This window comes from Pollicipes pollicipes, unplaced genomic scaffold (assembly GCF_011947565.3).
Source record: "Pollicipes pollicipes isolate AB1234 unplaced genomic scaffold, Ppol_2.1 Scaffold_7231;HRSCAF=8579_pilon_pilon_pilon, whole genome shotgun sequence".
Classification (NCBI taxonomy): domain Eukaryota; kingdom Metazoa; phylum Arthropoda; class Thecostraca; order Pollicipedomorpha; family Pollicipedidae; genus Pollicipes; species Pollicipes pollicipes.
Window position 1 is genome coordinate 6,674,887 of NW_023597034.1, and position 16,688 is coordinate 6,691,574.

Below are 16,688 nucleotides of genomic sequence, written 5' to 3' on the forward strand. Positions count from 1 at the left end.
TTCACGGGCTACGATTAAAGTGAAATCTTTTTTTTCTGGGCTCATCTCGAGCGAATTTGATCTGAACCACCGTTTTAATGAGTCCGGGTCAGTCACCTTTTGATGCATTCTACAGCCCCGAGCACGGCGTCCTCGGTGCAGTGACAGGCCATGTACGCGTGTTGGTCGCGGAATGACATGTTGCGGTCACACATGTCACTATGGACATCACCTATCTACATCGTGACTGGTAGATCACCAAGAGATGCACCCTTATTCGGACCTACAATTAACTACCGTTCATATAACAATGACTATATACAATAATCAAGTCATAAAACAATATATAGGATAGAATCAACAAATTGACACGATAATGATTATATGAACAGCATTACGAGACACCATGGGGGAACTCAAGCTTAGGGATGCTTGAATCAATCACCATCAACAAAGCAGACAGTACATACTTTTAGATGGACATCAAAACCAGGCTTAACTATGTCTTCGTCTTGTTGCACAAAACATTGACATGAGACCCCCACTGAACTAGCAGTATTGTGTCCTACCTTACCACTGTCGCACAGGCTAACTTAGATGTTCCCTCCTGCACATATTTTCGCACGCATTTCCACTAAGAGGCACATATTCACAACTTTGTCACCATACTGAAGGGGTCTCCCTTACAATCGGAGGCCTGCACTGCCATAAATACTAGTTCGATACTACAGACTCCAACAGACTGCTCGGCGATATTCCCGTATACTGGCCTAGCACATTCAGTGTCTTCCCTGCCTTGCACGCAAAGCTGGATTAGGAGGTGATTAGATCATCATGCAGCCTGCAGCCTATGTATGTTAGACATTTTTATCAGTTAAGGTGAAAACTGAAATTGACTCGTAGTGGACATATTATAGTGCAATACCCTTAATTCCTCAGGTGCGACTGTTATTCTTGTACGCTCTCCGTCAATGAGCATCACGTGTTTTCACCACTTAAAACTTTCCTGCGAAGCAAAAATGCGTAAATGTCACTCTGCTAAGCTTTTGACATTGCACATGCACGTGCCTGAACACTGACACGTTACATGGCTTATTCGTCTAGATAATGATATTCTGTGATGAGAAGCTACGAAGCCGTGGTAGGATGTTTCCACAGGCATAGGCCGACGTACATCCTTCCAGGTTGAAAAGGCCAGGGGATAATAGTCATTCTGATTACCTTTTCCAGTCAACTCCAACACAGGGCCAATGACACTTCTTCAGACTGTTACGGGTCTCAGCGCTGCCCAGTCCTCGGTTTCCGCGCCCCATGCCTTGCGGTGGTTAAGCGCCAGGGACATGCGGAGCTGCCCAGTCCTCGGTTTCCGCGCCCCATGCCTTGCGGTGGTTAAGCGCCAGGGACATGCGGAGCTGTCCAGTCCTCGGTTTCCGCGCCCCGTGTCTTGCGGTGGTTAAGCGCCAGGGACATGCGGAGCTGCCCAGTCCTCGGTTTCCGCGCCCCGTGCCTTGCGGTGGTTAAGCGCCAGGGACATGCGGAATGCGCATGGGAGTGGTCCTTTACGAGAACGCCAGCTATTCAACTTATGACTTCCCTTCCATTTCTTTTATTCAAGTTCCGTGATGGTTTTACGGCCCCCTTCCACCTATCAAAAGTTGAGAGCGCCGTCCCTGTCCGTTGGTTGAAAATGAAGATAGGACTGCAAGGTCAAAGTAATGCAACATGCACCGAGGGGTACCAAATCAGCTCGCATATCATTTACGGCACCCCTCAACCCATTGGCGTCCCCAGCATTCGTTAGATATCCATTTCAATGCAGTTTATGATATTTTCATTTCTAAGCATTGCTGACCACAGCCCCTTGGGCTTCTTTTCTCCCTCGCTGAAGTGACACACCAGCTAGATATTAGGGTTTAAGATGCGCGATCAGCATGGTGAGAAAGCGCTAAGGGCGTTGTTTTAAGCGTTCAAGTCGATGTTTAAGTCCTTTCTTATTGTTATGTTATCCTGGCCCCTCAAAACGCAAATAGCTAAGACTAACGAATGCTTAGACCTTTGTTCACCCACTAAACATCATGAATTTAGACAAGAATGACACTACTGACCTCGCCTTGTACCGGAGAGCCAGACTAGCACTGCGAGCTCGCACTTTAAAAAAAATTATTATTCTGGAACATCATTATACTCAGTCCCACCCGCAACTCCTTGTGAGAAACTACGATCTCGAATGCAGGAAAACATCATAAAAAGACTCGCCGCTTACCCAACTTTTGACCCGTCGTGGAGTCAATGCCTCGTAGCGACACCATTTTCATTTTTGTTTGTTGGTGTCACAGGAGAGCTGGCGGCCCAGTGGTTGTTTTAAAAAGCTGAATGGCAAAAGTGTCCCCGTAGATTTTAAGACATCAGAGGCTCAACTGAGCTTTCCCATATAACTCTCGCAAAATGTGCTGCACTAATGCCAGGTTTGGAGAAAAGAGAAGTGAAACGAAAGTATGGGTGATCACCGCCTTTTTTAATTGGTGCCGGCACCAATTACGAGTCAAGGAAAAATTACGATCACCGGGAAAGCCCATCCAGACAGGGTAACCAATGAGCGGAAGGTTCATGAGCCTGACTACGGTTGGTGTGGCCTAAAGGGAGCTACAGACCTGCCTTGCTTTGTTTTGCATTAGATGTTGCATTTATCAGTCAAGATCAGGTCGCTGAGTCGACTTTGAATGACGAACATGCGGATCTCGTCAGGGGACGAACTTAGCTTTTAGCGGAGGAAGGTGATTGAATGACGGTTGGCATGGGGCTCGAACGAGCGCTTTGCTGGCGCGGGAAGGAGTTTGCAGCCCCAGCAATATGCGCATGCGCAAAAAGGCGTCTTTTATCGCTACATTCATTGTTTTCAACATGGAGAGGCAGCCTAAAAGCACAGTGCCAAAACGGAAGCCTTCGGTTCAAATTTTCCTTATTCGCGACGCATGAGTAATGTATATACATGCCGAAACTTGTTCCGGTCAATGTAAATACTTGCTGCAGAACAACGATTTCTGTGGACTGGCTAGAGCGCAGGCAGCTAAAAAAAGTTCATTGCTTCCAGTCAAACTACGTTCAAACACACATTCCTTGCTCAGCTATATTTCAAAACCCTTAAAGACGTTAAAGGTCAGCTCTGTTTTTACACGTGCAAGATGTCATGCCGTGCATGGCCAAAGAAACAAACTTAGTCTACCTTAGCCCTTGCTGAAGATGCGCACCGATGTGCATGTGATGCCATTCATGCTGCCCGTGTCACTGGAGACACTGAGCTGGTCCTCGAACGCTTCGGTCTTAGCAAACCGTGACAGACACTGAAAACTGAAAAGGCAGTCTCTGACGTGCGAACTGCACAAAGGAGCACCTCACAGCGCCAAAGCGAACATGAATGAATCTCCCGTCAGTTTGTACTGTCATAAGCATGCTGAGTGATCTGCATAAGCACAGCGCCATACAAACACTAACAAGACTTTTTTGGTGCCCTGTCTGCAGCTATGACTAAAACACCGGCAATCGAAACTATATCGCTAGCGATAACACACTTAAATCTCACCTTCGCGTCCACACTGCACTGCAGGTGTCGTTTCGGCCCGGTTATCAATATTCGTTCGTATATGTTCTTCCGGCTGGTCGACCGATTCTTCTGATATTCCGCCAGTGTGCATTTTTTCATTTCCCGACCACCGCGTCGCTATCTCCAACATCGTTAAATCTCTGGAAGAAAGAGCAGCGGCTATCCAAGCGCAATTCTCCCTTCCTTTTCTTCTCCGTTTCCTCCTTCTCCTCTTTCTCCTGCTCTTCCTCTCCCTTCTTCTCCTCCTCCTCCCCCTCCTTCCCTCCCTCTCTTTCTTTTTCTCTTTCATCTTCAATTTCCCATCTCCCATCTCCAATCTCTAATCTCCAATCTCCGATCTCCGATCTCCAAACTCCTGTTTCTTGTCTCCCATCTCTTGTCTCTCGTTCTCTCTCACTCTCTCTCTCTCTCTCTCTCTCTCTCTCTCTCTCTCTCCTCTCTCTCCCTCTCTCTCTCTCTCTCTCTCTTTCTCTCTCTCTCTCTTCTCCCTCTCTCTCTCTCTTTCTCTCTTTCTCTCTCTCTTCTCTCTCTCTCTCTCCCTCTCTCCTCTCTTTTTCCTCTCTCTTTCCTCTCTCTCTCCCCCTCTCCCTCTCTCTCCCTCTCTCTCTCTCTTCTCTCTCTCTCTCTCTCTCTCTCTCTCTCTCTCTCTCTCTCTCTCTCTCTCTCTCTCTCCTCTCCTTCACTGTACCGGGGAACATGCGGCGGTAGATGACCCCTCCGGGCACGAGGGCGCAGCATACCAGGACACAGATCAGAAACATCAGCATAGCCCCGAGGGCGAAGGTCAGCAGCTGCGTCGGTCTGAAAATGCAAGGACAGCTTCGATGTCACGCAGCGCAGAAAAGAAGCTTGTTTCACACAGCTGAATGAAGATGCTTCCAACCGTCCTACTCCCAGGGGCAATGGGAATCCACCATGTTGTTGGGGGATATCAACGTTTGGTTATTTTTCAAGTCAACACCCGTGAAGTCGACGTAAACTCGTAGAAACTCGGAGAGATTAGCCCCCTCTGAACCTCTAATCCCACGTGCCTGCTTGAACCCCCAAATATCGCCCGGATCAATAAGAGTGCAGCGCAGGTTTGATATGTTGTCGTTGATGTGCGTGCAGGATTAAAAATCCTGGCTATGTCACTGCGTCACTGCACGACAGAGGCTCCATGTGCCACGACCATGGGTCTCGTGCATCGCTGCAGCCCCCCCCCCCCCCCCACACACACACTCACGTGTAGCGGCAGTGTCCCTCACGTGTTACGGCGGTGCCCCTCACGTGTCGCGGCAGTGCCCCCCATGTGTCACTTATGTGCCACGACAGTGCCCCTCTCGTGTCGCGGCCGTGCCCCTCATGTGTCACTTACATGTCACGACACTGCCCCTTGCGTGTCGCGGCAGTGTCCCTCACGTGTCCTGGCAGTACCCTTCATGTGTCACGACAGAGCCCCTCAGTGCAGCGGCAGTGCCCACATGTGTCACTTACGTGTCACGATAGTGCCCCCCCCCCATGTCGCGGCCGTGCCCCTCATGTGTCACTTACGTGTCACGGCAGTGCCCCTCATGTCTCACGGCAGTATCCCTCACGTGTCGCGGCAGTGCCCCTCCCGTGTCGCGGCTGTGTCCCTCATGTGTCACGTGTCACGACAGGGCTCCTTACGCGTCGCGGCAGTGCCCCTCATGTGCCCCTCACGTGTCACGGCAGCACTCCTCATGTCTCACGGCAGTATGCCTCACGTGTCGCGGCAGTGCGCAGGGTCGTGCTGACCAAAGAACTCGTGCTCGGCGCAGCAGTAGGCGCAGTCGTGGCGCACGTGACAGCAGAAGGAGCGCTCGGCTGGCTCGTGCGGTAGCGGGCAGCTCCAGATCACGGCGCCCGGACAGCAGACTGACAGGTTGGCGGCGTGGCACGACTCCTTCGACCCGTGCTGCACCGGGAAGTAGAGCCCGTCGAGCAGTACGCGACCTGCCGGGCAGAGGGCGAGGGCGAGGGCGAGAGGGTGCGTCGAGGAGTGTGGGCGTGGTCACGCCGCTTCTCCCTCACGAAATCCCAACATAATACGACAGGAATGAGTTTATCGTGCCTTGACAAACATCTGAGCCTGGATTCATGTTATGTAGATGTCACACGGGCAGTGTTCTAACCAACTGTGGCATCGATAGATGACTCGAATGAAATTCCTGTCACACACACTTGGCCAACTGAAAAGTACATTCATGTAGAGTTCCAGACGACATGCAGTGAGGCCTGCAAGTCGGCAGCTTCGCTGTAATGCGCAAAGACAGATGGCGTTCACTTTCATTCACGGCCTCTCAGCAATGGTTTCGTCGGCGGTAACTTTGCCAGAGTTATGCACCTATGCTCGAGAGCTTCACGTTGATGAATGCTGCCAGCGTGAATTGGAGGCCATGCAAATGAGCCCATTAAACAAGTTGAGCACCTCGTTCATCTCCGCTGCATCGGAGATCTCATACGGTGCCGCTGGTGTGCTTTCCATTTTTGTGTTTGCAATGATGCTTGAAACACACTGTTCCTTTGTCGGTTGCGGCGCGCGTGCTGCCGCCGCGGGCGCAGACGAAGTGTTGGTAGTAGTGTGTAGAGGATCAGGGGCACCGAAGTGTTGGTAGTGGTGGGTGGAGGATCAGGGGCACCGGAGTGTTGGTAGTGGTGGGTGGAGTAGGGTGTGTCATCGAATGGGTAAATCTCTTGGAATCATCTGAGACAAAGTTTTCCTTGGCACACGGATTGATAACAGACTTTGAGGTCTGTCGCACCGCATCAATGTTGATATTCGTGAGGCGGAAGTACCCTTTCTTTGATAGGCCAAGAAAGCCGTGTTCGATATTAGCGCTACCAATTTTCCGCACTGGGATCATCCTCCAACAAGCCTCAAAGCTGCCGCTTTCCACACTACTGGTACTTGGTGGATCAAGTATGAAATAGATCATGAAGAGCACCAGCAAAACATTGACAAATAGCTTTTAAACTGACTTTTTAGTAAAGAACATTAATTTTTAGAAAAACCCAAAGGTGTACAGTTATGAAAATGCTCCAGCAGACCGGGTTAGGTCCAAGTTCGTTAATGCTAACGGATCTTTGTGATGTTAATTTGCAATTTATGTGGTTTTTGCTTGGGAGATATGAGTTTACTACTTAAGTTTTCCCGTTACTTAAACATCTATTTTGAACAGTTACATGCGCAGGCATGCCGAAGGTGACACGGTCGCGCACCAAACATTTTGTGATATGCCACCCGACTCTACTGTCCCACCATCAACTGCCGACTACGGGAATGCATCGAGCTACATCAGGTGGCTCAGCGAATCGAAGAGGAATCTCACTAACACTATCTTCAAGACCGCGACGGCAGAAGTCAGGGTACTGTGGAACAACGAAATGATCTAATCTAGGAAATTAAACAAAATCTGATCACACTAGGAAAGCCTGTTCATGATCTAAAATACGTAACAAAATTGATCGAGAGGGATTGATAGTGCTAGTGCTGACCCCGAGCCTGCTCCGGGACCAAGTGGTCTCAGCGCTGGCGAGTCAGCAGAGAGCACGGATTCTTACACGGTTCCGTACATGGTAGAAGGTGGCGACGACTCTGAGTGTTCGTTCCGATTGAGACCACTGTCCCTGTGCATTATAACGTCAACGATCCGACTAATACAGGGTCTGGCGGTTGGCAGCTACGGCGGCTCAAACCGGGCCGCCGCTGCTATCATCAACGCCTTTCAACAAGACAGCAGAGACGGTCTGGGTACTTGAAATCAAATATCGTAGATCCTAAGAAGATCTGCTGCGAAGGAGACAGAACGAAAAAGGAGACGGCTCGTTAAGATTTTGAAGCAATCCACGAGTCAAGGTTGACCATCCTCTACTCCGACGGACGCGAAGGCAGGAGCTACATGAGCCACACGGAGCCAGACGAATGCCGTCGAAAAACACGTGGTTGTCATCACTGAGCCAGGCACCTGCTACGTGACTCATTTTACGTCCGAGTTCGGCCGCGCCCTGCACTTGTTCAACAAGCTACAATCTGTGAGCCCGTAGTGCGACGGTCACATCAATGTGCTCGGCTGCGATGGCACAGCCGCCAACACCGAAACGATCGGCGACGTGTTCCGGCTGTTTGAGCTGGCCACTGAGTCACCCGTACACTGGTTCATCTGCCAGCTGCACGGCAAAGAGCTGAACCCCTTCCATCTGCTGCTGAGCTTGGACGGCACGACCACAGGATCGAATTTTTTTCTGGACCCATCGGCAAGACCTGTGCCGGAGAGGTCTGGGAGAGGGACGTTGGGGCATTCTAGCCTAGGTTGGGGCACGTGCCAAACCTACCGGTCGACCTGATTCAGCAGCTGATCACCAACCAGCAGCTGTTGTACCTTATGGCCTCCAGCGTTCAAAACGGCTCTGTCTGAAACGTGGCAGCCCAGCGGCGAATCGGACCATCGAACCATGTCAGGTAAATATGAAAACACATTACCTTCGAATTTATAGCAATTAGTGTTTAAAGTTCATCAAGTATCAATTGATATTTCATGTGCTCACCATGCTCACATACCTTGTGTCGTAGTGTGTCGCATCATGTGATGGTTGGTTCATGCTTACTAGCATATTTGTTGATATGTATTCCGTCATATTTAAGGACTCTGGATATCGGCATAAGAGAAACACTAGAGATGCGCAATAATTATTGTGCGATGTAATGATAAGATAGCAGCGAATTGTTCTAATATATTCGCTTCTGTTTTCAGATGGTCGACACTGGCCGTTGGTCTGCTCCTAGTTCACATCTCTACCGAGACTTCCAGCAGCGCTCTCAAGGACCTTGTCCAGTGCGTGGTCGGCCGCTTTGTTTCGGTATGGTTCGCCATTCGGCAAAACAGCGGCTGCGACTTTGGCTTACGCAACTTGTTCCAGAGCATCGCGCTGCTCCGCGACCTGCCACGGCACACATTGGCCACGGTGCAGCCAGTCCTCCAGCGTAACGTGTACTGGGTCCGTCCGGAACAGCTGCTGCTGGACATGGTATGGGATGAGAATCTTATAGTCCGCGAACAGGCGGTTCCGATCGTCGGACCGCACGTGGGTAGCAAACCCGGCGTTTCCTACAGCCCAGGGTCTTCGCCATTTCAGCGGTAAACGTCGAGGCCGTGAGGTACACCGAACTGATTCCCTGGCACGGACCAGTCACACAGACTCCACTGTGAGACCTTGCCGACCGCGAGCTGCGAAACAAAGTGCAGGTACTGCTGGCCATCTTGCCCTGTCAGGTCCACACTAGGAATGCGAAGCAGCGCCGCACTGCCGAGGACGTCTTTGGCTGGAGCTGGAGCTTCGGCAAGATGTGGAGCCCAGCTGCGAAGATATTTCTGCTACCGTTCAATCTCTGCCAACAGGCGTTTTGGGTTTCCAGTCTGTGAGCAATTGCTGTTTGGGCCGGTGCATCGAATACACAGGCTCGGCAACGAGCAAGATGTGCATGGGGTCACCCTACCTCCCCCCTCCCTCTCTACGTCCGTGGTACAGGCTGCAGAACCTACTGTATGCATTAAGTTGCACACTAGACAATATATTCTGAGTTGTATGCTATACGTAGTCTTGTTTGCATCATGCGGGTTGTCTTAGAGAAGTGAAAGTCTAAAGCAATGCTAACCAGCATATTTGTACGAGTTCATACCCAACAGCACATAAAGTTTCCACCAAATGACAATCAATCGGGCGATGTCTGATCTGCATACTAGACCTTAGACCGGAAAATTCTCGTGTGACAGCATAACGAGCGCTCGGTAGCCCCGCTTCTATACGCAAAGGTATTTTGTGTCGCTTGCCACCCGCGGCTTGGTGTTACCTGCGGCGGCGGCCGCCGCCCAGCATGGGGTGACTGCAACGCCGGGCGTCGATTTACGGCGATATTTCGATCGACTCGAGCCTCACGAACTTAAGTTTTTGGGAAGAACTTTTGCTTTGCCGTGTACTTTGGACTCCTGCGCCAAATAATTTTTTTGTCTCACATGGTTTTGTTACTGATGACACACCCTAGTGTGGAGGATCAGGGGCACCGATGTTGACAGAGGGCTCTGCTGGCGAAAGGCCCCACTCCGAATTTGCCCGACATTATTACAGGGATAACTATTTTGGGGTTTTACTTTTGGGCATTGTTTAACTGAAACAGAAGCCAGAACCTACCAAAACTTTGAGTTATCCCTGTTTATAAATAAGTTAGACGAGTGAATCGCTGGTATCAAATGAATCCCTCGAGTGATCCACCGGTGCTATCAATTTCAGAATAGTTGTTTGACGCTTCAAAAATTGACAGCACCTGGGGTGTTGCAGGAATTCTTCGGGGTTGTTAAAACTATAAGTCCTAAACGTTTTGAAAGAGTGGCCTTCTTGGATCAGATCCCAGGCTAAGCAGTGCTTGACATGTTAGGCCTGACCCCACCATTCGATTGTGATATTCCAGATCAACGGCAGAATATTTGGTCAAAATATTTACTGTTACTTCATCCTCGGCGCGGTGCGTCCTGTTCTCTGGTGCCACCTAACTTTTAGCGAGGCCGTTGCCACTGGCCGCAGGCCATCCTGTCAATGACAAGTACCGAACACCTGAAGCGATTCCTGAACTTACTTCCGATCCGACCTTCCGATCCACCCGCTACCGTTGGGCGGATCGGAAGGCCGGACCGGAAGGAAGCTCCGACCACCTGATTCATCGAGACGGGATAGCGCGGACCTCGAACATTATCCCAGGCCGACTCTGAGCTCCTTGTCAATACCGGACCCTTGTTAGGCACTGTGGTTAGGCACTCTGGTGACTGACACATGAGCCACTCATTGACTTAGGGCCCCGACCAACCCAAATCGAGGATCTCGTCCCTGCCGTTGCTTGGGAAATGAACCATAAGTTCCAGGCCTGACCCTGGAGTGCAATCTGGTGACAGATGTTTCGTGCGCCACGCTCATTAAGACTACCATAGTAGTGAGTTTCGCAACATGGGATTGATGAGGATGGTCAGGAAAAACTAGCGCCAAATGCACTATGAAGCATGACACTTCCCGGCTTTGACCCAATTTCCCCTCAGTGACGTTATGGAGTTGGAGTCCCCCCCAAACAAAATACAAAATGCAGACCCGGTCTTGTACGTTTGCTTGCTCTGCCCCGACGAAAGACAGTGTCGTTGGCATCATCATGATTTTGTTTGGCGTCTATCGTCAAAGCCAGGTTTCGATAATCGACATAAAGTCGATGTTAGGTGGCTCAGACTTTGTTGGACTATAAAGCTTCGGGAGCAGAGTTTAACTGAGTTGATTTGCGCGACTTATAATGTCTGCCATGGAAATCCCCGCTGATCGCCGCAAGGCGGCGTGCAGGCGCATCACTCACATTAGGCATGCTCGACAAGGCTAGTGCTGGTGGTCATGGTCGCACGATTACCGCTGTCGTTTTAGTCGGCTGTTGTCGATCGTCAGGTTTTAGTCGGCTTTTGTCGATCGTCGGGTTTTAGTCGGCTTTTGTCGATCGTCAGGTTTTAGTCAGCTGGTGTTGATCGTCAGGTTTTAGTCGGCTTTTGTCGATCGTCGGGTTTTAGTCGGCTTTTGTCGATCGTCAGGTTCTAGTCAGCTGGTGTTGATCGTCCGGTTGAAGTCGGCTGGTGTCGATCGTCAGGTATTTGCAACTTTTTCATCGAATATTCATGTTGCTATGAGAGCCGGCACATTTCAAGGGTTCCTCCGAATGTAGGCGGCTAATAACTTTTTTTCTCAATAAGACGTCATAGCAACGCAATGCAACATGTTGCGGTCTGTATGACTTAAACATCGTTGAATAATGCCAAAACACTCCCACAATATTAAAAAACTAGATTACAGTAAACCATAGATATAAATCGTGTAGTTAAAACATGCGGCATACAGGAAAAAACCAGAAAAAGCTAACTAAACACGAAACGACAGCGGAACTTTAAAAGTGTGCCTACCTCAGTCAGGTACATTAAACTGGACATGACGTCGCAATTTCAATTTTCTTTGGTTCTTTTACCTGTGAAACAATTGACGGGAACGTTCTTAAACGCAACATAATTTCGAGCTTTTTTTGCAATGTCCTACATGAACTGGGCTCCAGAAGGTTGGGGGCCTAACTCGCAGTTGAGGGGCCAGATTTAAGATGGGAGGAGCAGTGGCCGACCAGAAAGAATGCAGATCGGCACCCGTGGAGCAGTGCTTCAATACTCAGCCTGTTGGGTGGCAGGGATATCAATATGTTTCATGCTTTAATGCCCCAGGCTTGGGGTTTTCCACCTGTTGCCCATTTCCCTGCTCAAAATCGCCGCCCGCATTAGCAATCAGCATCAAACCGGGCGGCGGCCAACCCAACATCTAGCAGCCTCAGGCTTGACAGATGAGCCAGGCAGGTCAAATGTCTGGATTCGGTGTCCAAGGGCAGCGGATAAGCTCCAACTAGCTGTGTGCGGAGGCCGCCAGAGGGCCAGGATTCTCGTAGCATGAATTTATATTTACATCCTGAGCCCAGTTCCTCACTGACTTATGACCCAGGCTCCGCCCACTGAGGTGGTGTCATAGATGCACGCCAAGGAGAAACGCCTTTATTCCAAATATGGCTCAAGTGAAATCAGCTGAGCCAACCCCATGAAGGCACACAGCGCACAGGAATGTCGCACTCAAATGTCAAATGTCGAATGACAGCTATTGGTAAGTGATCCGTAGCCACACCCATCATTATCGGTCATACTTCGACATGAGATCGACACCTACCTGTTTGCTGAACACACAAGCCCGTCAACAGCACATTGACCGTTGTCGTGCGCTGCTGGGTCAGCACCGACGGCTTCGTTGTCAACAAACGCACTTACTTCGCATTTCGGCCGGGTATGAATGAGCTTGGGTGGTGACGTGATAGGCAAGACATGGGCTTACCCCGAAGTAAGGAATGAGCTTCCTTGGCTAATGAAGAATGGGAGACTGGACACCCGGCTGGATGCATTCTGAAATACTGCCTCAGAGGGACCGGTCATCGTCAGCCACTCGTCGACGATGGTCCCCTCCCTGACACAGCAGATCCTCTAATTGGAGCAGTTGGCCCCGGATCGTCGCGAGGGCCTTGACTGACGTAAAGAGCTCCTTACCGGTGTAGAGGAACAATAAATGGCACAGGGACCACAGTTTGACTTATAGAGCTCTTGGCTGAAACGGGACAGAGAGCCCTTTGTTGGGGCCTGGGGCCCCTGGCTGAGACAAGACCTTCCATTGTCTCATTCGACAATTCCCTTGACCCTTCTTATTGAGATCAGACATTTTCCGTGTTCCTTCATGTTTCCTTCGCATTATATGTAACTGAGGGCCCCGAGGCCCCCGATTAACGCCAGAGGCCCTCTAACATTTCAGACCGCCCTGTCCCTGTTCAGTAAATAAGCCTGTGGACGGTTCGGGGCCCGTTGGCGACACAGAATCACCTGTCAGACTTCATTGCTTCAGGGGCCTAACACCAATACAAAAGACCTTTAGTGACACTCGTGGATCCTGACTTGGCACTTGCTGGGTAAAAAGGCCCCCGGGGTCCTTCTCGACACTGAACCGACTATTCAGCATTGGTGGCCTCTGACAGACATGTGTCCTATGGTCCAAGGGGACCCGATCGGTCCAAGGGGCCCTCCAACTGACGACCGCGGGTGCGGCCCTCCGTGATGGGGTCCTTTAATGCGACTGTCGGTCGGTATTTCGAGCCCTTGGTCGTCGGTCTCGAGGAAGCCAAAATGCCACCCTGGGAGCTTAAGGGAGGAGGGACACGTGTCCTCTCTGCCCCCCTCGCTGCCCACGCCTCTGGTTGCACCCCATTATTGGGTATGTGCTATGGTTATTCGATGCTTCTAATATCGCATGCTTTATATAAACCATTTCACGCCTGTAAGTCCGCCCATATCTTGTGCGCATGTCGAAAAAACCTTAAAGCGGAGGTACTGTATGAGTAAAAACGAAAAAGTGACATTTTTCTTACCTTTCGGTTGCTTCGAGCAAATGGCGCTTCGGGGCAGTGCAGCTGATGCCAAAATTATGGACACTAACGCTATGTTTTGCTCAGTCCGCGTCATGTTAGTTGTGCCTTTCGGTTGAGACCCTTTTAAATGAGTTCTTTGACCTCACAGGCCGGCAGTAGCACGGCTGAAAGACCAACGCGAGCGCAGGTATAAATCTGCCGGTGATTTTCCGGACTGTTTACTAAACTGCGATAAGCATAAAACAAAGCAAAAAGTGACAAGCGTTTGGCATGGAAGTTGAACTGGTTTTGAACCAAGCGAAACCCAACCAAAAGTAAAACCAGAACCAAATCGACTAAACTTTGGCTTACATGGTTTACACTTTGACTTGAGGAAATTATACTCTTGCTCGAAAAACACGTGACGGCATACTGAGCATCTTCGTTCCAAGGTTTCATGTCTACCTGGAATCAGTGTGTATGCTTGATATAAGCAAGAAAGGCCCTCAGCGAGTAGTTTTTCGACGTTATGAAATTGAAGTAAAACTGTATAGCCTTTGGTCGGCCCAAGCTCATGCTTATGACCATTCACTTCAAGCTACCAAAAGAATAAACTGTAGCTTGATGCACTGCTGTATTAAGTTGTCACTACAAACATGGTGCTTATATGTTCCAACATCTTACTTCGACTGTTTTTTTTTTTTACTGTCGTGTGACGACTGTTGTGACTTAAGTGAGGAACCTTAGCGAGGAGCATTATTCACATTGATAAGACAGTATTAGTAGCCTTATTCCTCGGAGAAAAACCAGGAAAATAGAGATCTAGTTGTTTTGATATTTTGGCAACATGCCTCATTCAAAACACCAGCGGAAATGAATAGCGTTGGAAACCAACATAACTCACAGAAGTGAATTCACTTCTGCTTTTGTTTCAATAAAGGTATGTTGCCGAAATATCAACCCAACTATATCTCCATTCCCCTGTTTTTTTCCGGGGAATAAGGCTACTACTACTGTTTTATCTATGATTCCAACATCTTCACTAATCAATTCATTTTTTTTTGCACCTTGACAGTGATTTTCGATACCATTCCCTTAACCAATTTTGCATGGGCACGACTTCTCCTGTGACCGGATCTTCTTCCCTTCCTTCATCCAATGTTGATTTGGGTAAGCAGTGTTGGTTTGAGTACCCCTTTTGGGCATCTCTTTTGGTATTGTTGTATTACCACTGATGCGCCGGTCTCGCTCGTCATTTTTGTTGTCATTGCAATTTCATTGGTCGGTTTCCCTAGCAGATACAAGCAATCTGACTATAGTTAACAGGAAGAAGTGAAATCCGGGGCGGCAAAGCGCAGTAAGAAGCAGAAAGTTAAATGCATCACAGCAAACGCAAAATGCAATTCAAAATACTTTACAGCGACAAATTATTGCCACGAAATGGATCATTAAGTAACATGTCATTTAATTATTCGCGATCGTTGTAAGCTAGAATTACGATGAGATTTACATTAGACTTCCACAATGTCTCATGACATGCAATCCACGAAGGCCCCAAGTGTATAAAGCCTTTTCTGAGTACATCACATCATGCGTTTGGATAGTATTGGTGTAGGAACGTTTCAAAAAGTGTGTGTGGGGGGGGGGGCAGGATCAGGGCATACTTCAGGAGCTTTTTCTGGGAAACAAGCCCGATGACCAGGATAGAGCTGGAGATTATTGTCCGCTCTTAATTCACATAACATTTTGGAAATAATAAAATGTCATTGTTGCTATGCCAGATATACATCTAAAGCTGTTTCTTACTGGCCAAAATGTTGCCTTTCGACTAATCTATGTCATTCGGTGCACAATGCTTTCCAGCTCCCCACGTTTATTCCTCCATTTCAACATTCTTTTTCCTGGGGATACGAAGTTCCACGAGTGGGTAGACAATTTGGGCCATTGAGGAGGCATCTACCTGCACAGTGTAGATGCCAAAATGCGACCTGGATAGAGGCTGGTCAGAGTTTTGAATGCGAATCACTGGGCCATGGTGCGTCTGAATTTTCATGCGTCTCGATTTCGTGGGCTAATTTTCTAGGGATATCATTTATCGCAGTATTTTAAGCGTAAACAAATTCGGAAGCTTCAAATACTAGCTGCCAAAAACAAGGTTATCTTCATCTTATTGTTATTTTGACCTTGTAACTAGAACAGGAACAGAAACCAGAAGCTTCCTCAAAGCCTAGTCGATTTGTATGTAAGCCCGTAAACTACAGAAATCAGGCGTTGAACGACCCCATGGAAATATCACCTGCGCTGTTATTTAAAATGGTTGAGTGGACTCTTTCCAAACCGATCAAATGCCGAAGCATTGTCGGATTTTCTTCTATGAGTTCTTCAGCCATATTAAGAACGCCGCGGAGGTAGATTGTAAGTCGAGACGTGTAAAAATGTGTATTGATATGGACAAGCCGTGCTTGTCTGGAAATTTTCAACATTCAGTCAGAATCGATTAGCGATACAAATTATGTAACATATTTTTGAACATGCGCGCTCGCAAAGCTTAACAACAAAAGCACTGACACCAGGCACTGCAGTCTCCGTAGGCCGCGCAGCGTCCGCCTAGAGGCTAATAGTGAGCCGTAGCCAACGGGTGGACGAAAATGATGCCGCTCTGGAAAGAAGTACCTTTAAACACTGAAATCGATTAGTGATGCAAATTATGTGACGAAGTTTTGAGCATGCGCGCTCGCAAATCTTAGCGACAAAAGCCTCGATGCCAGGCGTTGCAGTCTCCATAGGCCGCGCATCGTCGGCCCAGCAGCTAATATTGAGCCGTGGCCAACGGTTGGACAAAGTGCTGACGCTTCTGAAAGAAATACCTTTGGACGGTTTTGGATACCACATCTTACATTTCAAAGGTAGTCTGGACGGATATTTCACCTGTGCGATTTTTGGATTGATGATAAGGTCGGATTGGCTCTTACAGTACAGCTGAGTGGTGCTGGAATCTGGTGGTGGAACTGGAAGAGCAAAGGTAGAATGTGTTATTTTTGGTGTTGCTGTAACTGCTTATAGGACAGACTAACCATGGCACCCGCCTCCTGGTGTCACTTGCATTGGCCAACG

At 49.0% G+C, this 16,688-nt stretch overlaps 1 protein-coding gene across 2 annotated transcripts; it reads right to left on the reverse strand.

Moving 5' to 3' along the window:
- Nucleotides 1-3,092: 3,092 nt before the first annotated feature.
- LOC119110582 (uncharacterized) lies at nt 3,093-13,930 on the reverse strand. 2 transcript variants are annotated; one of them, XM_037234462.1, is made up of 5 exons: nt 13,596-13,930; nt 5,308-5,536; nt 4,269-4,381; nt 3,560-3,720; nt 3,093-3,327 (listed from the first exon to the last, which is right to left on the reverse strand). In XM_037234462.1, exons 1-4 carry the CDS (start codon nt 13,687-13,689, stop codon nt 3,713-3,715), a joined length of 444 nt encoding a protein of 147 aa, XP_037090357.1. In that variant the 5' UTR covers nt 13,690-13,930; the 3' UTR covers nt 3,093-3,327; nt 3,560-3,712. The 2 variants fall into 2 exon arrangements, with proteins under 2 accessions (XP_037090357.1, XP_037090356.1); XM_037234461.1 differs by lacking the exon at nt 4,269-4,381 and having other exon boundaries at nt 3,093-3,320.
- Nucleotides 13,931-16,688: the final 2,758 nt, after the last annotated feature.

What these genes read in the sequence shown, in the direction of transcription:
- LOC119110582 (XM_037234461.1), bottom strand. Translation starts at nt 13,689, where the DNA reads ATGACGCGGACTGAGCAAAACATAGCGTTAGTGTCCATAATTTTGGCA. An exon ending in TTGCTCGAAGCAACCGAAAG is followed by an intron (nt 5,537 to 13,595) that starts GTAAGAAAAATG and finishes TCTGCCCGGCAG; the next exon opens with GTCGCGTACTGCTCGACGGG. An exon ending in CCTGCGCACTGCCGCGACAC is followed by an intron (nt 3,721 to 5,307) that starts GTGAGGCATACT and finishes TCTTTCTTCCAG; the next exon opens with AGATTTAACGATGTTGGAGA.